The 25,327-nt window shown below is 32.2% G+C and overlaps 1 protein-coding gene across 1 annotated transcript in view; it reads right to left on the reverse strand.

The window, feature by feature from the left end:
• Positions 1-1,586: 1,586 nt before the first annotated feature.
• LOC127702520 (sodium- and chloride-dependent transporter XTRP3-like) overlaps positions 1,587-25,327 on the reverse strand; it is a 31,896-nt gene continuing 8,155 nt past the window's right edge. The window contains exons 3-9 of the mRNA XM_052206751.1: positions 20,800-20,910; positions 17,376-17,617; positions 15,745-15,916; positions 10,929-11,136; positions 9,689-9,848; positions 8,883-9,045; positions 1,587-7,878 (exon numbers count right to left, since the gene is read on the reverse strand). Coding sequence (XP_052062711.1) covers positions 7,564-7,878; positions 8,883-9,045; positions 9,689-9,848; positions 10,929-11,136; positions 15,745-15,916; positions 17,376-17,617; positions 20,800-20,910 — 1,371 coding nt within the window. The 3' untranslated portion in view covers positions 1,587-7,563. The remainder of the gene's footprint in view (positions 7,879-8,882; positions 9,046-9,688; positions 9,849-10,928; positions 11,137-15,744; positions 15,917-17,375; positions 17,618-20,799; positions 20,911-25,327) is intronic.

Raw genomic sequence — 25,327 nt, forward strand, 5'->3', positions numbered from 1 at the left:
ACTTTCAAAAGACTATAATTAAAATATCAAGTAGACAACCAAAACCCATAAATCAGACAACTGCAATTCTCAAAGAAAACAAGCATTCTGAGAGTATTGCATGGCAATACATAGTCCCCTACCGGTAAAAAATTAATTGTACTGGAACAAAATGCTAACTTGATCTATAACTTGTCATGGTGTAAACTTTATAACTAATATCAAGTCAATACCTTCAAGCATGACGAAAAAAAGTGTGGAAAACTGATTTGCTGGACAGACAGACAGACAGGCAGGCGAACGAAATTTAAACCTAAAGTCCCATTCGATTTCGTCGGTAGGGGTCTAAAAAAGATTGACGAACACGAACCTCACCAAAATTCTGCATTAAATTCATTTCTTTGAAAGATTTAGCAGTTCCTGTTTTCTGTATAGAAACTTATGTATGTATTTTATGGTAATATTCTTTACAAAGCACAAAAATGTCAGTATTCACCACAAAAGCTAACAAAACCTTTAAACAGACTTATTAAGAAGGGATATAGTTACGATACTGTTGTCAGGTCATTAAAGATTGCATATTTTGGCTTTAATATTGATTCACTTATAGGGTCTTTGCATCGGAATTAAAAACATTTATTCTAAAACCAGTTGTTGGCATGACACGGGTTATGTTCTTCTCATATATTTTATGACGGTATAATACTAAACCCCTAACAGGAGGGATTGTGCCTGATATTCATATGATGAAGACATAATCTTTCAATCAGTTTAATTGAGGTCTGGAGCTGGCATGTCAGTAACTGCTAGTAGTCTGTTGTTATTTATGTATTATTGTCATTTTGTTTATTTTCTTTTGTTTCCTATTCTGACATCGGACTCGGACTTCTCTTATACTGAGTTTTACTGTGCGTACTGGTGTGCGTTTGTTTTTGGCTAGAGGTATAGGGGGAGGGTTGAGATCTCAAAAAACATGTTTAACCCCGCCGCATTTTTGCGCCAATCCAAGTCAGGAGCCTCTGGCCTTTTTTGTCTTGTATCATTTTTAATTTTAGTTTCCTGCGTATAATTTGGAGTTTAGTATGACGTCCATTATCACTGAACTAGTATACATATTTGTTTAGGGGCCAGCTGAAGGACGCCTCCGGGTGCGGGAGTTTCTCGCTGCATTGAAGACCCATTGGTGGCCTTCGGCTGTTGTCTGCTCTATGGTCGGGTCGTTGTCTCTTTGGCACATTCCCCATTTCCATTCTCAATTTTATTGATTATTCAATACGATAGAGGACGATCCAGTTCTTTGTTTGAGAATAAAGTTCCAAAGGAACATTAAACAGACATATGACAGATTTTCTATGCAGTAAATTCATTACCAATTGAACCGTGAATACTCAATTGTCAGTTCGATCAGATTGTATATTGTACTTTAAACACATAACATTATCAGTTGGAGCTATTTCTGCAATGACAACAACATTGTTGTAATTGAGAAAAAGACAGGTATCTGCCAACAATGGTAATAACAAATAGTTTTTAAAGAATGCAAGAAGGTTAAACTTATCAACAAAAAGACAAGTTAAGCTTTTTGTAGATGTAATAAAATCCAAGGCTATAGTTCATACCCTTTATTCACACACTTTTAACAACTTGAAATGCAGTAACAATGACAAAAAGTATTTACAAAATTAGCACTCTTTTGAAGTTGCTGTTAGAACTGTCAAGTATAATGTAACGACAACAGAGTTCTCCAGCACTTAGGTAAAATGTGTAAAATTGTTTTGAAAAAAATCCCATCGGCAAATACAAGCAAATGATAATATTAATACAGTGTTTTGCATGTTAAATAATAGATAACTGCAAGCTTAGACTGCATCCATTATTGACAAACATAGTGTTCATTGGCATTAATAACATATTACTGTAACAAATGACCATAGGTAAAAACCAACGCCAAAGCTGTTACTATCCTTATGGAATACGTGTAGTTGAAACTTAACTTTAGCATATTTTCAGATAGGTATTAATAAAATTTAAAATGTCATTTTAAAAACGAATTCCATTTGATTTGTTATCTCATACTGCCTAAATGCAAAACAACAATGAAAATAGTTGATTGTCCATTGTAGAAATATGGATAAAATGCTGACACAGGTAAAATGTGGTCTGAACTACACATAGTTCTTATTTCCATATTATTGTGTTGTTTCTCATATATACAAAAGTACAATATAAGAAATGCATAGATACTCTGGTATTTCAACTTTCTCAAATGTTTCTTACGTTAATTTTTATCAAAAGTAAATGCAATTATGATATACATTTCATAAAGAAAAAACAATAACAAAACAAAATGACACTAGAAAAATTTACTTGGCAGATCGTCTAAATTGTCATTAGAAGATTTCCCGGCGAGAGACCTTAAAATATGCTCTGGCCAGTTTTCTCATTTAATCTATTTACAAGAGGAAGGAATATTAAATCTCTCTCTCTCTCTCTCCCTCACTCTCATCTTTTATGCTCTTAAATGTTTACACATTATATACACTTTCTTATCGATCATAAACACACTGTGATGAAAAACTCACACACCCGTATTTCAAATTAAGTCACACTTTTAATCTTTTTTCATATATGAAATTTATAAAATCCGAAAACATTTCGTCAAAATAGTGTTTTACAAAATTATCATCCATGGAATGATTTTAATTTGTGATGAACATCTGATTATGATTCTAAACCAATAAAATTACCACTTTAACCTTCAAATGCAACACCAATGTCGACTACGGAGTTGAAGAATCATCCCGGAATGCCCAAATAATTACAATAAAAAACAGGGTCTACATTTCTAAGGAGTTTCACTTTTTACAGGTACAAAGTGACATGACCGTAACATTACATGAAAAGTACGTCTTAACATTGTACTAACATATTTAGAATTTAAAACAATAAACCAACAAATTAAAACTACTCAATCATTATGCATGATGGTCTGTATGGGGCTTCCAGAAAAGAGAATAATGGAACAATACTACGGAATAATGGTCCAAAAATAAAGAATAAAGAAAAATCGGACAAATAAATTGAGAATAGAGATAAAGAGGTGCTAAAATATAAAGAATAGAGAATGAAAGACAAAACATACAATGGCCTAAAAATAAATGGAAAGAAATGAAGGACCACCACACATGTCAAATTAAAGCAAATATTTGTTCTAAATCTAACTTTCTTCAAAGTGGTAAAATCAATAGTTTTATTCTCCATTTGTAACGTTATGGAAAATTTATCTTTTCCTAATGCCCCCATTGGAAACAAATGCATAAGCTTCAAATAGTGTATGATATCCGTGAAAATATGAAAAATAAAGGAATATCACATCAATGTTGAAAGTATACAAAAATCAAAGTGATACCGTGTTGTCCAAGACTGGACTCGTTTTTTTTTAAATAATAACTTCCTTCATGTTGGATGTATATTATAATAAATGTCTTATCTCAAAGCTGAATATACATAAATAAACTCACAGACAAAACAATAAAATCATTGCAAACAACACACCTATTATGCATCAAGCAGAAAAAATACACGTATAATAACTAAATAATAGTTGACATATTATTTAAGGTTTAATCATTATTTCTCAATAAATAGTATATTCTACTAAACCCAAACACAATATATAGTATTATTGGTTCAGGTTACCAAACCTATTCAGACTATAATCCCAACAAAACATTTCTCTGACACTTTCAGTTTCCAAACATTTAATGTAAAGCTAAGATCTATTCCTAATTGAATGTAAATAAAAAATATTTGAAGAATTGCCTGCCTTTGCTAAAAAAAATCAAAACCAAACAAAGTGGGATGGACATACAAAGCCAAAAATATCATGAAATACAAGGACAAAGGAACAGCACTTTTATTCATGATGAGTCTGTAACAGCAACCAAATTTTTTTTTCTTTCATCTTGGTATCAAAAAAGAATGAGTTAAAACTGATTCAAGCAAGGATTTGGAAAGAGCAAACTTACTCAAATGTCCCTATCATATTGACAGGAGAATCTCGATTAAAAAATCTATAGAATAAATACAGAGTCTTCTTCATGATTATGAAAATAATCATATTGTAATTTATGAATAAGTGGATATGCAACTGTTTCCATACTTTCTACAACCACAATTATTGGCACTCGATGTACATGAACAGTGATTATGGCTTTAATCAATTCGTTTTTTTAATACTACCCGAGTCTAAAATTAAAACAACTGATTATCTTTTTTTGCATTAATGCATTAAACTTTTTCAGCTTGATTTCCAAATGTAGATAAATTCTATGTTTGAATATTACTGTGGACAGATACGTTCTGAGACTAAATGTATGTAATCAACGAATATTTTTAATAAATATAATCAAATTTGTGAAACTACGAAATGCAAGAGATTAATGTAATTTGAGTAACATCAAATAGATGAAATAGAAGAGTAGTCAACAAAAACAAATTACAAATAATTAATTAACAATTATTTAAGTAAAATTTTCAATCAATGATATAAATAATAAAATAATCAATAAGTAAAAATTAACACATACTATGACCTAATTAAGAAACTATTTGTACAGAAATTTCTGGAAACTAAAAATTTTGGTTTTGAGTATTAAAAAACGTGGTGCAGTGGAATAAACAAGCATTTGAAAATATTTACTTATGCAGCGAATTGTAAAACTAAGTTCAATTTATTGCACAGGTAGAATGAAAACAAATATATGCTTTAATTAAATTATAAAATGTCGATTTAAATAACTTCCAAAAACATCTTACTTAACTAAAATTACAAGTATTAGTCTGTAAAAAAGGGTTTTTTTTTAATACTAGTACAGTAATATTATAAACTAAATAAAGACAATTATGAATGCGGTAAAATACATAAATCAAATCATGATAAAGTGTACTACTTTACAATGCAAAACATTTTGATGAAACAGAAAATAAATTGAATTTATTCAAAATAAATGTAACAACGTAATGTTGCATGTCAAGGATAGCTGAAACTAAAAAAAAGTTAACTTATTTTAGCCTTGATCATAATTTTATTATTAATAGGTTAACAAAAAGATAAAATATGGACACTTTAGTGAAGAAATGTCTCTTCTAAAGTCACTATAATATCATAAAGATTTGCAAATATGCATATTGGACCTTGATGGTAATTTTATACATAGGCTTTTGTAAAAATAGATAGTTTTTGCCTTTTGACGTCAGATCTTTACTATTGATATTTAATAAACATGCTACACATTATGCAAGTTATCATTATATAATCAAAACAAAAGTCTGATTTTATGTACCACTTATTGTAGAATTCTTGATACATGACTTTCGTTATCTTATCTGTTATCTATATACATTAGAATTTTAATCCTAAGCCATTTACACGATTTTGTACAAGAGGAAAGACAACTGTAATTTTTCTTTCGTATATTCTTAGTCTTTTGTTGATGTAAAGCTACATGTATATGTAAATTGTAATGTTGATTGTCTGTGTTACTCCATTATGCACATTAATCGTGAAAAAAAGTATGTTTATCAAACAGTCTTATCTTTATCCTGTGTATTTTCTAAACATCAGTTTATTAAATTTATTATTTCTTCAAATTCTGATGAAATTGATTACATGCATGTTTAAGATTCACAGGGGGAGGAATAAAACATATACGTTTTCCCCAAAGTTCATTGTCCTAGAAGAATTTCTTGTATATATTTTGTATTTTTTATGTACACGCCGCATAATTTTCATTAAAACTGCTTTGAAAATTTCAACTTTTCAACTTAAAACATACATGATACATGTCCTTGTGCGCAATAGCGGCTCTTCCTTATAGAATGTTTTAGAAAATGTCTTTGATAAAAGTACAAATAAAGTAAGTCCATGTTCAAGATCATGTTTTTACTGGCTCAATATGAGTTTCACAACCATAATGTTGGCATAAACCAAAACACATCATAAATGTTATACTATTTTTCAAAAGGGTATAAGAAAGCAAATTCAAATCTCAAATCTAAAAAATGTGTTGATATGATTTTAAAGATAAAGAAAATATAAATAATGAAGTAGTAGTACTAGAAGTTATAAAATTCAAAAGACTTTGGAAGTTACGAGAGCAATGAAAAGGTTTTTTACCTAGATTAAAAAATAATGAAAACGTTTAGTTTAACTATATCATTTGATATAGGACTACATTAAACTAATACAAGCTGCAGTAAATTTTGTTGCCGTTTCGCATCCGAATGAAAAAAAAATAATCAATCGAAATCCCTCTTCTTTTAAACATTATGAGAACAAAGTCTTCATCAGAAATATTGTCGAACGGTATAATAATTCAACAAGCGGGTAGTCGTAGACAAATGACCTCTGCCTTGAAGATGTTCGGAGATTTAATTACACATGCACAGTTATGGATGATGTGATAACGTAAGCTTACATCATATGAATATTTCAATGAATAAACACTTTCTCACCTCCCCATTTAAGTGGTATCACTTCTCGGCAGTCTTCGGATGTGCTGACAAGATTAAATTAAGCGTCGGTGACATCAACAAGTGAACTATTAAAGTTGTTTTTATTTGCAGTTAAGTGGCTTTTTCGAATTCATATTGCTGCTTGGAGTTTTTATTTATCATAAAGTTTTACTATCTACAAAATTTATCAGTATTAAAATTAATGATTTGGCAGATTGTATTAATTTATTCATAAATAATGTGAAAACATACTGTGAAAACTTTCTAAGTATTTCATTACTTCTTTTTGGACATCTTTAATTTCATGTTTTGTATACTAGTAGTCTGTTTATTTAAAAATTCTAAATGCAGGTTTAACCATTATCCATGGTCAAACTTTCCTCAACAGGCATTTTTATAGAATTTGTGTATTAGTAAAGGAACTATCAATAAAGGTGCAGATACATGTATAAAAGTAAAACATTTAACAATGGATTGCTGTACTCCTGGTTGAACAATTACTTTCTTTAATATGATAAATTTATACCCAAATGAATATTTTTTTAAACTCAGTTTGGACATCTTTATCAGTTTATTTGAGGATTTTGAAACATTGGTAGATCAACACTGTAAACTGGGTAAACAACGTTTTACTAGAAAAATGAAGGATATATCACCGTTCATGTGCAGTTATTGGTGGTGTTCTTTGTTGCTCAATCTTAAGTTTTCTGTGTAGTCTTTTGAAGACCAATGCTTGTTTGCCTTTTCTTTTTGTAAGTTTTTGATTGATATTTGGTTTAAAATATCTCCCCCTCTTTTTTTGTACTTTCATTTTGCATTAGTTTTGTGACTTCTAAAGGATTCTTTAATGTGCAAAACACCTTTCCTACCTTAACTAATATACAGCTAAAAGTCAAATATTCAATGAAATGCTGCCTTTATGTAAAATAATCTCGGTAGCATAAATGCTTCCAGTAACTTTTGACTAAAACTCTCGACTTCCATAGGAAACTTTAAATATATCTCTTGAAAAGTGATAAGTTATAACAACAGCTGAATATACAATTGACTTAAGGTGAAGAATTATTCTTAAAGTTTTACATTATCTTCTTCTTCTTCTATAGCACAACTTGTGTCTTTATTTTCTAGAAAAGGCGCAGTAACTAGTTCCTCTGAATTATGACCTGAATCACTGTCCTCTTCGTCATCCCCTGTCCTAGAAAATGCTACAGTTGAACTTGTCACACCATGCATATCAGCTTGTACTTTCTTGGAATAACTCATTTTCAATATTCCAAATTTACGCAACAATGCATTGCCAGGAATACAAAGGACAGAACTTAATACAAGAATAGACGCTATCATGCCAGCAAACCAGGGATATGGACTATCTTTGGTTGAAGCCTAAAATGTAAAACGAGATGAAAGCTGTGTAAATCTGACAGATATTTGTAGGAACTATCCTTAGAGGTCACAGAATAGATGGAAACCGTCTCAAAAGTTTACATTGGGACTAATAAGACATTTCATAAGTATAAGACCTTTTCATTTATGAAAAAAACTACACAACAAAGTCTTCTTGTTCCATACAGGCGATAAGGTCTTGAAGATATCAATACAAGCATTATGGTGAATGCTACAGACATTTGTGTGTTAATGGGAACCGGCAGGCTATTTTGTGTTGTTGAGAAGCTACAGATACTTGTGTGTAACTAAGAAGCTATAGGCATTTGTGTTACAGTAAAGCTAGAGACATGTGTGTGCTACTGTGAAGCTAAAGAGACGTGTGTGTTACTGTGAAGCTACAGACAGTTGTGTGTAACTGGGAATTCAGACACTTTCGTGTTGTTAAGAAGCAATAGACACTTGTGTTTTACTATGAAACTAGTGACACTTGTGTTTGAAAAAAGACCGTCGCACGCATCAAATCGCCAGTGGTGACTTTTGTAGTGATCATGAAATAATTTCGTTTGTATTGTATTCAATATATTGTCAAAATATCCGATCGTTACCTTAAATTATGTAGACGTTAAGAATGGTAAAACACAGTTTTGTTACAGTAAAAGTGATGTCAGTGAACCTTTAAAAACATGCATGTATTATATTCATCATGCAGGTTGAAAAACATGATATAGTTATCAATGCAGTCCATATTTGTCCTTTTGATCTAGTAATATTTACAATTTCAGTGACAGGTTGTCAGTTGAAGCCCTATTTATGTTCAACTCTGAGTAGAGTCTTTAATAAATTGTGTTTGTATATAATGTCATTTTACGATAAATATACATAGTATATGGTATTGATGTACCTTTTGTTCATTTGATAAGGGACTTCCCGTTTCGAATTTTCCTTGGAGTTCGGTATTTTAGCAATTTTACTTTTTTCCAAACTATTGCAAACAGACTTACCTCTGACTTGTCATAAACAGTGTATGTAATTGGATTTACAATTTTACTGATAAATGTAGCCAACAACAATCCAGCTATCATAAAAGGAGCCACAAATTTCCACGTTATCTTCCAATATCGACTGATGGGAGATCCAATCATCTGTCTAACATCATCTGCAAACCTGCATTTTAAACAAAAGCTTGTATAATTTTATGTTTAATTGAAAATAAAAATTGATTATTAGTCAGTTTAAACTGACAGCTTCTTTAAATTTAATGAAAGAACGGTCCATTCAGAATGTTCAGTTTTTCACTTCAAAATGCAAAGCAAAGCAAAATTATTTTATAACCTGATGTGATCGCTATCACCAAAGCATACGAGAGATGAAATTAAGTTTGTTTTTAAATTTTCAATTCATTTTATCTAGTTATTAATAATAATAATGTGTTATAATTTGACGATAAAAAACAATGCAATCTATTTTATTTCAAATAGGTTGATTTGATTGTAATTATCTGTTGGTGGACTGTTAGTCCCCGAGGGTGTCACTAGCTCAGTAGCCAGTACTTCGGAACTGGCATGGAAATACAGATATTTTCTTATTAAAATTTGCTGTTACAAAATTTTAACAATTGTTTTAAATTAAGAAATACATCTCCCTCATGAAAAGCTCTGATTCCTTGCCCAGCTTTGACTGTATTCCTTTTGTCATTTTCGGTTTATAAGCTATCTATTTTTAAATAAGTTTTGCATTTGTAAATATGTTGGCCTCAAGCATCACTGAAGAGACAATATAATAAATATAAGACAACAAATAAACTAACCTGTCTACTCCATAAACCCATCCTATAGAAATACTTTCAAATAAGGCAACTGTAATTAATGGAAATGAACCTGCATAGGAATCAAACAAGGCAACCCAGTAGGAACCGCTTCCAAGTACAAAAATAACTCCAATGCAACAACTCACTAAACATAATATTCCTACAAAAAAGTATAACATGCATTTAAATATATTTTCTAGTCATAAGCGATTCCAAAAATTACTGCACTATTGGACAACACGTTTTTCAGCTTTTGAATTAGAAAGGAAAGTATACGAGAACTTTAGACCTAGCTATAATTACATTTGACTTTCCCTGACTTCTTGCTTGTCTATCACAAATAAAATAGTGTGGATTAGCATGACAGGTGATACATACATAGCAGAAGACGCATACATTGTCGAATAACATGGTCTCTCTCCCTCAGGTTTTGTTTGTTACTTTGATTTGTCTTCTTAATCGATTTATGAGATTTGAACATCGGTAAATCAGTATTGCCTTAACTCATATAAAACCAGGCGTGAACATCGGTAAATCAGTATTGCCTTAACTCATATAAAACCAGGCGTGAACATCGGTAAATCAGTATTGCTTTAACTCATATAAAACCAGGCGTGAACATCGGTAAATCAGTATTGCCTTAACTCATATAAAACCAGGCGTGAACATCGGTAAATCAGTATTGCCTTAACTCATATAAAACCAGGCGTGAACATCGGTAAATCAGTATTGCCTTAACTCATATAAAACCAGGCGTGAACATCGGTAAATCAGTATTTCCTTAACTCATATAAAACCAGACGTGAACATCGGTAAATCAGTATTGCCTTAATTCATATAAAACCAGACGTGAACATCGGTAAATCAGTATTACCTGAACTCAGATAAAACCAGGCGTGAACATCGGTAAATCAGTATTGCCTTAACTCATATAAAACCAGGCGTGAACATCGGTAAATCAGTATTGCCTTAACTCATGTAAAAACAGGCGTGAACATCGGTAAATCAGTAGTGCCTTAACTCATATAAAACCAGGCGTGAACATCGGTATATCAGTATTGCCTTAATTCATATAAAACCAGGCGTGTTATGTAATTCTACGAAATAGAAAAGAAGGGATTTCATTTTCTTTATTTTCGAATTCATCCAACAGCCATTACTTAAATACTGTAACAATGACAGGTGAAATTTACTGCAAATTTGTCTGGATTGATTTTCTTATCTATTTGAGAAAACATACCTGAGACCAACCATTTCTTTTGAAGTATCGGTACACCTTGTATGTCATAGATAGATGTTGTGACACCTTCCAACGTCCCAAACTCACTGCCGATACCCAGTGACAGGAGCATCAAAAAGAAAATAATCGACCAGAATGGAGCTGATGGACCAAATTCGACAATGGCCTGAGTGAACACAACAAATGCAAGACCCGTTCCTTCTGCTGCCTACGAAGTAAAAAAAAGTGTAATGTAAGATTGTTTTCATTAGTTCTATAATTGATGTAGACTTTGGAAGAAACCATGGACTGCTGTACCCCAATTTTTGACATTTTTACTTATTATGTGTTTATTTTGCTCAAACATTGGTGTCAATATAATGGACTTCTATATGACTGTCATACAAGTGAGAGGTTTAGCTAGCTATAAAACTAGGTTTAATCCACCATTTTCTACATAAGGAAATGCCTGTACCAAGTCAGAAATATGATAGTTGTTTTCCATTCGTTTGTTGTGTTTGAGCTTTGGATTTTTCCTTGGAGTACGATATTTTTATTATTTTACTTTTTTCATTGTTTTACAACAGTCCATACCCAGCCTAAAAGTGAAATAAGGAACAGCCAAACAACAGTCCATACCCTGTCTAAAAGTGATATAAAAAACAGCCAAACAACAGTTCATACCCAGAGGCGGATTTAGGAGGGGCTGCCCCCCCCCCCCCCCCCCCCCCTTGTGGGAAAAATTTGGTTGATTATTTAGGGAATCACGGAAGCATGACTGGAACGGACCCCCTCTTAGGTAGTCAATGGGGCCCCACTTATGAAAATTTCTGGATCCGCCACTGATACCCTGACTGAAAGTGAAATAAGGAACAGCCGAACAACAGTCCATACCCTGGCTAAACGTGAAATAAGGAACAGCCAAACAATAGTTCATAAAACACTATACATTAAACACGAACTCAATCAATAACACGAGCGGTGAACTGAGGTTATTCAGAACACCTGGCTTGTAATGTAATGGCAAGTTAAAGTCAAGCCATCAATCGCATTCGGTGATGTCCTAAACGAGGAATAGAGGACGGGATATCGTTAAGACATTTGGAACATATCAGTGGTAATCTGTGACATAGATATTGTATAACGCTAAATCAAATCATGATGGAGTCATAAAACTTAAGAAAAGATGATGCCAATTTTAACGTCAAGAACCCTTATAAAAACAAGGAGATGTGATATGATTGCCAATGAACTATCCACCAGAGTCTAAATGAAGTGGATATAAGTAATAAAAGGCCACTGAACGGCCTTCAACGTAGAGTAAAACACATACCGTATATAGTCGTCTATAAAAGGTCAGACATAAAAAAAAATGTGAAACAATTCAAACGGGAAAACTAGCGGCCTAATTTAAAACAAAAAAATTTACGAAAATAAGAAAATGACAGACATTTTTACGGTAACCATCACGAATCGGTTGACCGATATAATATGTCTGTACAGTCTTACGAGCGACATGTTTCCGCAGTCTTAGATCTTTAGATACCAGACTAGTCGTCTAATCTGTAATTTTACCGATTGTGTCTTATTCCTGAATGCGATATTTTGACTGAGTGTTGATTCGCATTGAGGGTGATACATGCATGAGAGCTATGCATACCCTGTCGACCCACCTGGTGTCGTCCCTTTTGGAGTTCATGCGATTCCCTCAGTTTTTGTTTGTTACCATGATTTTTCTTCTGAATCGATTTATCAGAATTGAACTTCGGTAAACTACTGTTCTCTAAACTTGGATAATGATAGGATATGTGTATAAAGCATACGTTTATGTAGTATAGGGGTGTTTCAAGTAACCGGTTCCGTTTAGCCGAAATGCCACAAATTATACGGACCAGGGTTTGATCCGAAATAACCAGCAAGTGTACGGAAGTGAGAATCATAAATTAATGGGCATAAATGACAACAAAATATTGGAATTGCACGTGTCTGTAGTGACATATTGGATTTGAATGAATGTAATCTGTGTATAACTCGTAATTCATTAAGTAAGGGATTTCATTACCACAAACAACTTAAATCCTTTATAAATGCATTCATAGATGTTAAGACAAAGAGATATTGCTATTAAAGTTATTATCATCCTGTTGAACCTTATACTTTTGCATTGCATAAGTTCATGCTTTTTATACTGCTTTTGTTGTCTTTACACTTAGTCCGTTGGAAGTATACTGATTGCTACGGTAGTCTGGGAAAACATGATCTATTTATTTATTGAATTTGGGCTTTGAACAAGCTTTTAATAACTACGAGGACTCTTTGGTCGGTACATTGAGTCTCCTGTTCCAGAAAAGATCTTCGGACGCACGAAATTTACTAAGTGTTATGTTCATTCACCATCTTGAAATATTGTTCAGCATGTTAGATAACGTGCTTGTCAACGCAGTGTTTTGACAAAATAACGCTTTCTTTTACTTTTTTAGATTAGAGGGCTTTTTATCTAGTCATTCATATAAAAAAATATTAAACCGGGGACCGAGTATCGGGGACCGATTACATTTGCATTATTCTTTACTTTTATAGCAATAGCAATTTGTAATTCCAATTCGGTGAGTAATATTATCCAGTGTCAGTCGTATTCTGGTCAATTCGTCATCTTTTCATTCCATTTCATGACTGAACCGCGGAGGTAAGTTTCTAACTCATTTGTCAATCTTGTCTTTTAATAACTACTTAGTATACTTGATAAGTGTGTAACTTCTAGATTGCATTTATTTCAGAAAACAACAATGTTAAAGGTTTGTTTTCGTATCTTTAATAAATGAAAACAACTGTTTATAAAATGAATGCATCCGAAGTGCTTTTCTGAATTTACCTTCATCATGAACGCTCAATGCCGAATCTTCAAGCCAAGGATGTAAAAAAACGAAACAGTTGAAGAGCTGTATGACTAAAAAGAACCTTAACATAGTAGCCAAATCAATATAAGGTCAACTTTGCCTGAGTGAGTTGAAACCTTAGGTTCTTAATAATTTCTAAATCCATAAACGAACAATTCTAGAAATATTTTTGATATAAATCATGTCTGCACCGAAATTCTGACTACTGAGCTAATGATACCCTCTGAGCTAAAAGTCCACCTGCGGTATCGACCCATTGTTGTAATCAAAGTGCTTGTAAGCACTGAAGGGTAAAGATTGCTTTAATTTATCAGTGGGAAGTAAAATTAAACATTGCATTGTAAAAACATTCATTGGTTGTAGTTGATTCAACTACAATTATGGACAAAGGAAGGTAACTTCAAATTTACTTTAACAATGACATCATTGATATTTTTAGAACAGAAATTAGATTCCTGCACCTTGCAGAAGTTATGTAATTTTCTTGACAAGTATAACATTATTTTGTAACTTGAATATCTGAGCATAGATTTCATTGAAAAATTACTGGAAATGTTCATGGATAGGATGTTTAGAAAGTTATGATCAATGCACTATATTTTGTGGATCTCAAAAGTAGTAATAAACCTTGGGAGATTTAGATATCAAGTCAGTACCATAGGGTTTTGATTGCATCTCATGCAATCTTTACCCAAAACATGAAAACAACACTTTATCATTTTCATTCGTCATAAGCACTTTTCTGGATTTACCTGCATAAATAAAAAAGGTGAGCAAAAAGAATTTTATTTTAAAAATATTTCATTTTGAATTAAAAGGTTTTAACAAGACTGCAAGTAACAGAAACTAAGCACTTTAAAATGAGTTAAGCATATATAAATAAAGTTCAACGTGATAAAGGGTTTTAACCAAAATTGATCAGTGTATGTACCTTATTGAGATCACACTGTATGTACCCGTTTGAGATCACACTGAATGTACCTTGTTGAGATCAATCTGTATGTATCTTATTGAGGTCAAACTGTATGTACTTATTGGGATCAATCTGTATGTACCTTATTGAGATCACACTGTATGTGCCTTCTTGAGATCCCTGTTTGTACCTTATTGAGATCACACTGTATGTACCTTATTGAGATCAAACTGTATGTACCTTATTGATATCATCTTTTGATCAGTGAGATCAAACTGTATGTACCTTATTGAGATCAAACGATATGTACCTAATTGAGATCACACTGAATGAACCTTATTAAGATCAAACTGTATGTACCTTATTGATATCATCTATTGATCAGTGAGATCAAACTGTATGTACCTTATTGAGATCTAACGATATGTACCTAATTGAGATCACACTGTATGTACCTTATTGGGATCAAACTGTATGTAACTTATTTGAATCATCTTTTGATCAGTGAGATTAAACTGTATGTACCTTATTGAGATCAAACTGTATGTACCTTATTGAGATCATCTTTTGATCAGTGAGATCAAACTGTATGTACCTTATTGGATCAAACGATATGTACCTTATTGAGATCACACTGTATGTACCTTATTGAGATCAAACTGCATGTATCTTAATGAGATCATCTTTTCATCAGTGAGATCAAACTGTATGTACCTTATTGAGATCTCACTGTATGTACCTTATTGAGATCACACTGTATGTACCTTAATGAAGTCACACTTTTTGTACCTTATTGATATTAAACTGTATGTACATTATTGAAATCAAACTATATGTACCTTATTGAGATCACACTGTTTTTATCTTATTGAGATCAAACTGTATGTACCTTATTGAGATCACACTGTATGTACCTTCTTGAGATCACACTGTGTGTACTTTATTGAGATCAAACTGTATGTACCTTATTGAGATACCTTATTGAGATCAAACTGTATGTACCTTATTGAGATCACACTGCATGTACCTTATTGAGATCATCTTTTAAATCACAGTACCAGAATTGTTTTCCCATCAATGTTTCATTAAATAATAAATTCTTTATGGAGGAATTTGTCTGGTATTCTTGTAGATATACTTCTCTAGTAAGTTCGCTGGAGTTCAGAGTGGGGTACATTTGAAGTAACTGGTTTATATTTCTGTAATAAAGAAAATTGATTTCTTAAATTGGTTTTGGTTATTAAAGAGAATTAAGGGGAAATCTATAATCAAGAGAGAAAACAACTATTGGATGGTAATACCTCCAACAAACTTAGTAATTTGATGCAGCTAGTGCGCATTTCTCAAATCTGCATTTGTTATCAGTGGTGTTTTATAGACTGTTGTTTGTTTTATAGACTGTTGTTTGTCATCAATGGTGTTTTATAGACTGTTGTTTGTTATCAGTGGTGTTTAATATACTGTTGTTTTTTATCGGTGGTGTTTTATAGACTGTTGTTTGTCATCAGTGGTGTTTTATAGACTGTTGTTTGTTATCAGTGTTTTATAGACTGTTGTTTGTCATCAGTGGTGTTTTATAGACTGTTGTTTGTCATCAGTGGTGTTTTATAGACTGTTGTTTGTCATCAATGGTGTTTTATAGACTGTTATTTGTTTTATAGACTGTTGTTTGTTATCAGTGGTGTTTTGTAGACTGTTATTTGTCATCAGTGGGTTTTGTAGACTGTTGTTTGTTATCAGTGGTGTTTTATAGACTGTTGTTTGTCATCAATGGTGTTTTATAGACTGTTGTTTGTCATCAGTGGTGTTTTATAGACAGTTGTTTGTCATCAGTGGTGTTTTATAGACTGTTGTTTGTCATCAGTGGTGTTGTATAGACAGTTGTTTGCCATCAGTTGTGTTTTATAGACTGTTGTTTGTCATCAGTGGTGTTTTATAGACTGTTGTTTGTTGTCAGTGCTGTTTTGTAGACTGTTGTTTGTCATCAGTGGTGTTTTATAGACTGTTGTTTGTCATCAATGGTGTTTTATAGACTGTTGTTTGTCATCGGTGGTGTTTTGTAGACTGTTGTTTGTCATCGGTGGTGTTTTATAGACTGTTGTTTGTCATCAGTGGTGTTTTATAGACTGTTGTTTGTTATCAGTGGTGTTTTATAGACTGTTGTCTGTCCTCAGTGGTGTTTTATAGACTGTTGTTTGTTATCGGTGGTGTTTTATAGACTGTTGTTTGTCATCAGTGGTGTTTTATAGTCTGTTGTTTGTAACCAGTGGTGTTTTATAGTCTGTTGTTTGTCATCAGTGGTGTTTTGTAGACTGTTGTTTGTCTTTTGGTCGTTTTTCGGTTTTTTGTCATGGCATTGTCAGTTCGGTTTCAACTTATAAGTATGACTATCACGTCAGTATTTTCTGCCTCTCTTTTAACAAAACCCACATACACAAAAATAGCATATGTTTAATTCTTCTGTTCAGTGGGCAATATATATGTGTTCCTGTTAAGTCTATGTATCGTCATAGACGAATTCCAACGAAGGTTACATCGGACATTGAACACTAGTTCTATTTGGAATAGAAAATAACTCGAATGAAATTCACATTAAAACATTGACCTTTGAGATCCTATAAGTTTTTAGAGTCATGAAAGCGTTTTTTTTATCCTTACCTGTCCTGACAAGTTTCAAACATTAGCGTTGCTTTAAACCCAAGAACTGAAAATATTACAGTTGAAGAAAATATAGCGGTAAACCAATTTGTTAATGCCACAATGATTGCGTCCCTCTGACAATTGTTATTTCTTGGATTATAACTGGAGAAAGCTATAAGTCCCCCGAATCCTAAACCGAATGAATAAAAGATCTGTGTAGCGGCATCGAGCCACACTTGTGGATCTCCAAGTCTTTCAATCTGAAAAAGAATTTTACATTTTGTTAATTCTTATCATTTTCGTCAGTAGCAAAATCATTCCATAATTGCAGCAAAGTTTTTGGTATTCTAGTTTAAAAGGCTTGAGGGTGTATTTGTCTCTAAGGCGGCAAATTGTTCGTCTATTAATCGACAAACAGACGATGTATTTGAAAACGATATAAAACCCTTGTCGCCATGCATGACACATGATCATAATGAAATGAGCATTCTATAAGTAAAGTGTCCCAAATTATTATTTTTACAAAAAAATATGAGTTTTCGGAAAATTGGTCAATCCGAACTTTCTTAATGTTTATTTCTGTCGCTGTATTATTGACGATTACTGTACATCTATTTTAATTCATATATGACATACAATTATGATTTTACAATCCCATTCCAGCTTAATACGCATTTACTCAAGATTTATGGACTTTACATAACGTAATAGGATCTTAATGCATATCTTATCTAAACATGCTAAAAGTGCTGATATTTCAAACGGTCAATGTCACTCTTAAAGAGATGTTTGCACTGCTGAAGGCTTTTACATCAACGATACTGAATGGACACTTTATTGCACTTTGGCTCGAGTGTTTTGTTCAAGGTTGAACTCTGATAAATACATTGTTCTAATTCTAAGACATGGTAGGAATTATTGATGACAAGTACAAATGATACTTGTTTACTCGTAAACAGCACTATTATCTGACGCCAGTTCAAAACAAAATATAACAATCAGATTTACAATGCATCTAATTAACTAAATGCAAACGGAATTTCAGATGCTGTGATTTACGCACACCTCCAAAACTTTTGCCTGAAGAACCCAATCATTTTCGGGAAGGGAAGGTGCATTTTTCAACCAATACTGCTTCTAACTATCATATAAATGTATATTTCTGGTCATGATGTTGCCTTGTTCTTTGTCAAAGAGCCTCGCCAGTGGTTGTTTTTGTATTGTGACTGTCATAAGATAAAAGCCTCGTTAGGGGTTTTATTGGAAACCTGTCTGTCATAAGTCAAGAGCTTTAGTATTATGACTGTCATAATATGAGAGCATCGTCAGTAGTATTATTTTAATTCCTATTTTTCTGCCTTAAATGTTTAGTGTTCCCTCTTTAAGTCATTCACCACCTAACTAGACTTGATGCGATTAAAACCTTGTTATATAAAAATAAGAAGATGTGATATGTCAGATTGCCAAAAAGACAACTTTCCATGTTATGATATACAAACTAAGATATGGTTATTATATTGGAGGGTTGCTGTCTCATGAATGTAGAGTGCCATATATCCGTTTATCCATATTTAAATCTGCATAACTATCGATTCTCATAAAACACATGTTCAGAATCTTTCTTTGACCTACCTCTGTCCTTTATGCTTTGTATTTACAAGTACAATATCTACTTCTTAATTAATGACATGAACTTTCCTTGTTGTTTATCACAAGTCGGACTATGACATATCGTACAATGAGATACACCGTTAATGTGTTATGGAATGCAAAATGTTCACGTTTGTCAGTTTTAGTTAGACGGAAATGTTTTGTCTGTAAATTATGAAAAGGCGCCCTCTAGACAGAAAATAGCCTGATCAGGTTGATAGACGATCAAAGGTGGCATACATGTATTTTACATGTAGAACTATATGTAACTTCGCTTTATATGTCAATAAAATAAAACAATGAGTAAATCGTCATGTAATTGTGTATCATTATTTTTTAAGCTAACAAAAATCATAAAAAATAATAACACCAGAAACACAAGAAAGCGTGTTGGCGGAGACGGGGTTAGCATTGCTTCTGTCAGCAAACCAACCTTATAAAATGGTTATGGTTATAACATGTTTATCTAGCTTCTTCAAAGAAATGTCCGAATTCGCGAAACTGAGAACATGTAAAAGGTTATATCACATCCGATGACGTTTTCCAAGCGTAGAACGTTTATACTGTGATTTTGTCGGGTTTAATCAAAGCTTGTCCTCATTTATAAGAGTGGTTTTGACTTAAAATGTAAACAAACACAAAATCAGGCAATTGCCAGGAATTTAATCAATATTATCAATACATGCGCGATCATGAATATTTATTAAAATAGCACTCGACATGCCTTAAATTCCATCAAAAGTAATATACGCCACAGTTATATAGGATCACGTCACATTACTTAAAACTATGTCACTAGCATTTTGTCTTCATTTGAAGTTTTAGACAATGACACACTGCAGTAATTTTTGAATCAATCATATTATAAAAGTAAAAAAAATATAATTCTCTCAGGCAAAAAACTGTCATTCAAGGTCGGTATTTCATTAAACAGGTGTACATATTGACAAAACTAGTGCAGTCTATTAAAACCACCTGACACAAGCAATCATTGATCGTTTAAAAAAGTGCATGTTTCTACTATTGTCATTTATAAATGCCAGGTTTATTGTATGATACTGTTTTGACGACGAAACTTTTAAAACACCTTATTTTATTTGGGCATTGTTCTACCGAAAAAAGGCACAAATTGTTGACTTTGTATTGCAAAGATACACATTGTAGACTTTGTATTGCAAAGATACACATTGTAGACTTTGTATTTAAAAGATACACATTGTAGACTTTGTATGGCAAAGATACACATTGTAGACTTTGTATTGCAAAGATACACATTGTAGACTTTGTATTGCAAAGATACACATTGTAGACTTTGTATTGCAAAGATACACATTGTAGACTTTATATTGCAAAGATACACATTGTAGACTTTGTATTGCAAAGATACACATTGTAGACTTTGTATTGAAAAGATATTGCAAAAATGTCACATCATCCAGACACTTTATGATCTTATTCCTCCTTTTTTAAGAATTGATAGACGCTAGCGGAGACTTACTGAACGACCGTGTTACAACCAAAGAAGGACATGAAAAGATCAAAACAAAAATCAGCAATGAATACTAAAAGCTAATGCTTAGGCATTTATACGAACTCCCATAAAAAATGTCAAAGATGTACTTTAAATTTTGTGTACCAAAAGCAAATTTAATATAGTATTTCATAGCATTTTATACCTACATCGTGCGCAACATCATTGTATAAACTTGATATAGTTTGTTGGTTATTTTCGGATTCATTTAGATTCATTTTAATTCATTTAGTCGTTCATTTAAGGGACACATATACCAACCTTTGGAGTAAATAGATGCAACAGGCCATCCGTAGCTCCTCTTAAAGTTATACCACGTCCAAAAAATATGATAAGTACTATATACGGAAACGTAGCTGTAACATAAACAACCTACAATACAAATTAAAAATAATATAATACACAGTCCAGTTTTATACTACCATTATAAGTATAGAACAGAGTGGTTCCCACATCTAAATATCGAGAAAGTTTGTCGCGATTCGCAGTGTGAAGCTTTTTTGGAGGGATTGACCGGACGAAAAAGCAAAATATTAATATTGATGAAAACTAATAATTTTTCGGTTATATTCAGATGAAAGTTTTTCTTGTTCAAAATCTATAGTCTTTCAAAAGGTTTTGAAGCTTGTCCTAATAACGTCGGTTCAAACCTCATGACGTATTATTATTATTGTATATATTATAACTAATTTGATTCGTTAAGAAACAGTCACATGTTCAACTATATTTCCAAAGGTAGACCGAAAACATCAGATAGAAAAGTGATATTGCACGGTTAATTTAAGAATATCTGACACAATTGAAGCAACCAATCAAATTAATTGGTGCACTACCTCTGTCTTATTGGCAATAATAATATGATAATTGTAGCATTTGTATGAGGTCGATACTATCAGATTATTACATGGCATTTTTCATATCATATGTATAATCAGCCCAAGGTTCAATATCAGCCCAAGAGCCAAAGGCTCGAGGGCTGATAATACATCTGATATGAAAAATGACATGTTATGATCTTTTTATCTATGCTTCAACAATGGAGAAAATAACAGTTTAATATATTGATCCTTTTAAGAGGTTCTCAAGAAGAAGTTCAAAAAGTGAAAAGTTTACGGACTTCGGACGTCAAATGTAATACATCCGATATGAAATCTTTCTATCATATGCATCAACAGAGGAGAAAAAAAATCAGTAAAATATATTTTTATTTTGACGATTTAAAAAAATCAACAAAACATAATGAACACTGTTTAGAAAGTCAACATTTGTAAAGTAACTTTCTAAATTATGCTGGAAACTGAAAAATGCATTTATTGTATCATTTGTTTTTTTTTTTTTTTTTGCATGTTACATAACATATTCTCCTGTTTCCAAATAATTGTTTTGGACCCTAATTTGTAATGTTTTTCACTGAAAACGTACCATTGAGGTGTATTTTTCGGAATTTGCCGAGTATCGCCGGAATGCCATGCGATAACGTTTTGGAAAGGCATGTGATAATAGTCAGAAGCATGTGATAAATTTTTCATATCAGCCCGCTCAACACCATTTCGGAAAATATGGAATTTACGTAAATTTAATGCTTTTATCATACTGTAAAAAATTTAAGTTATTTACTCTAAGTATATGATAAGAGGATTTCTCTTATTCTTCGTCAATTTATCCCTTTCTGCACCCATTGTATAAAAAAAATTTAATCAACGTGTGGTTCGTTTGATCTCAGTTCTTCATTGGTTAAAATCCGATTATGACGTCGAATTTTCTTGCTTTCCTCTGAATTTCCTATTGTGACGGCATGAAAAAAGGCGACCATGTCTGATGACGTCACATAGAAAGAACACATCTTTTTGCAGATCATTCGAAAAGAAGGAATGAATTTGCCTGCGTATTGTTTGAAAATCATTAGAGAAAACAGATTCCACCACCAAACCTCGTGTAATACGATATTTATCCACTCTCGACAGTTAAATTTTAAATATTTAAAACGCTGGGCGAGCCTCGCCTTTTAAATTTGTGAAAATTTAACTGTCTCGAGTGGATAAATATCGTATCACACTCGATGCAGTGGTAGAATCTATATATATATCGACCTCGGAATTGGTCCTCATTCAATATACTTCTTTCAGGTCGATATATCCTCGTATCGACCTCATACAAAGGCTATTATTGTATATGTAGTATACATTTTCTATATTGACCTCCAAAATAAATGCCTGAATTCTTTGAGACGCGATTACATTAGATATGGAATAGTTAGGTTCAAATCATTCTAATAACAGTTATAATTTAGTTTTTGAAGGTGACAACCCCATTTTAAAATAAAGTCAATCGTTCAATTCATAACTATATTTGCGAAAATGAGATAGGAACAGATATATCACAAAAGAAATTTCGTGAATGGAGATTCGAAAATGGTATCATTTTAATAACGTATAGATAACTATTATTCTTGTTCATGCAGCAAGAAGTGGGTGACGAGTGAACCAGAACCACAATTAGCATTACATGAATGTAAACACATATAGGTGTCAACTGGTTCAGGTTCTTATGCCTTCATTTCGTTGATTTATTTTTTTGATGAATCAAAATATGATACAAATTATTTTATACACGCATATGCATTGTTTTCATACCAAAGTAACTATAGACCTTTAAATAAAGTTTTTTTCATAATTATCCATGTCTTCAACTTTTCAAATCCGATTTTTATTTAAAAAGGGATACGAGACTAAGGAAACAATAAAAAACCAAAAGTCATATAAAAACACATACAACACAATGGCAAAAACTACGAAAAGAAAAATAAGTCTAAAAAACACTGCACAGAAAATAAACTTAAGATTGAACAACATGAAACCCACCATAATACAGGGGTCAACTCTGGTGCTCCGGCAGGGTAAGCAGTTCCTGCTCCACTAGTTGCAACCGTCGTCTTACTCATTAAAGAAAAAAATCGGCGATAAGGTGCATTCGGAAAGTTACATTCGACGAAAAGAGAGCGGGATTGTATCTTTGACAAGTTGAACATATCTGTGGTCAACTTGCAATTGATGTCTCGTTTTTCTATTCAAAAGGAAAGATAGAATTGAATAGTTGGTGAAAATTTGTTACATTTCGATAAGGTTATATGCTTAGGACTATCAGTAACAACATAAAAACTAAGAAATTGAAGTACGAAGAGAACAATGTTCTGTGTATATCATTGTTTCCAGATTTAACATCATTATGCAAAAAATAATATTTCAGAAAATTCAGTTTAACCAGTTTTAATCCCTTTTTCTTGGTAACATGAAAGTAAGATATACATTTGCACATAACTTTTAAATAGCACAGTTTATTGAATAACTTAAACATTGATAATTCGGGTTTGAAACTAGAATGACACTTAACAACGTTTACACCAATGAAAAATTAAATTCATATTTGATATTAGATAAATATTAATCATGTACTACATTGTCAATGTTTTATTGACAATTAATCAGAACGGGAAAGAGAAATTGAACCGAAATGTCGTCTTTCGTTTAGGTATTAAGATACCAAAAGCTTGGACGCATGTTGCCTGTAAATGTGATAGTGTGATCGGGTATGGTGTCCATATATTCTTGTTTACAAAATATTTTAGTCAAAGCTAAAACATCCTGCTATATCTATGTAATATCTTTTGAAAATATATGTCATCTTTCAATTCAAAATTACACGAATTTTGATTTATTTCAAAACACCGTCGTCTACGAAAAGTATGAACTTGTTTAATGCCAAAAATTAAGTACCGTGTATAAACGCAATGGCATGTTAAGTTTTAGTAATGTATTTTAACTGCAGACGACAATATTATAAAACGTTTCGTTTGTATCGTCATTTTCGAAAATCTTACAAGAAGATTAAGATATTATAATAATCGTGTATTATATTTTAATCTGTATAAATAATAACAGTTTAGACAATTTGGTGCATGGAACTGTTTATTACAAAACTTGTTGATTGAACTTTTAAATGCAATGAAATGTTTATGTTTTGATAGTTCATTTATCAAAACAAAGGTATTTTATACATTAAACTTCAATAACATGTTTAGTGCATGGGTTATGCATTTATACAAGATTCACTTTGATCTGCATTTTAACTAGAATCAAATGTTATGTTCATGAATGGCGGGAAATTATATTTTTGCGCCGTGACTTTCATATCCGCCTGCAGGTTGTTCCCAGAGACAAAGAATCCGTAAAAGATAGTATTTAATTAAACGAAAACGATGATCAAAGGCGATTATGGATGAGCTATAAACTGGTTTAGAAACATATCTTTGTACTTTAATTTGTTTTTCTTTCGAAATAACTATTTTCCATCAAATTTAGGTCAAATCAAGAAAGCTGATAAGATTACAAGAGCGACGAATTGGACATATATGCGATATTACTGCAATGTCAAAGATATATAGAATTGTTGATCACTCGGAAAGTCAGCTCTATTAAATTGTCCCCTGTTTCGTAGTAAGGTCATGTAAATTTTACATTTTCCGAACATTTAATCGTGTGTTTTTTTAGCAAGAAATTCTACTTTTGAACCTTTTCATGTTTATCTATGCATATATTCCGTCAACATAGGGTTATCAGTAGTAGGTTTTTTTTATCCTGTTATATAAAGGTTTATAGCTTACTGTTCGGTGTGAGTCAAGGCTCCGTGTTGAAGTCCGTACTGTGACCTATAATGGTTTACTTATATAAATTTTGACTTGGATGGAGAGTTGTCTCATTGGCACTCATACCACATCTTCTTATATCTATTA

Source organism: Mytilus californianus, unplaced genomic scaffold (genome assembly GCF_021869535.1).
Source record: "Mytilus californianus isolate M0D057914Y unplaced genomic scaffold, xbMytCali1.0.p SCAF_5, whole genome shotgun sequence".
NCBI classification, from domain to species: domain Eukaryota; kingdom Metazoa; phylum Mollusca; class Bivalvia; order Mytilida; family Mytilidae; genus Mytilus; species Mytilus californianus.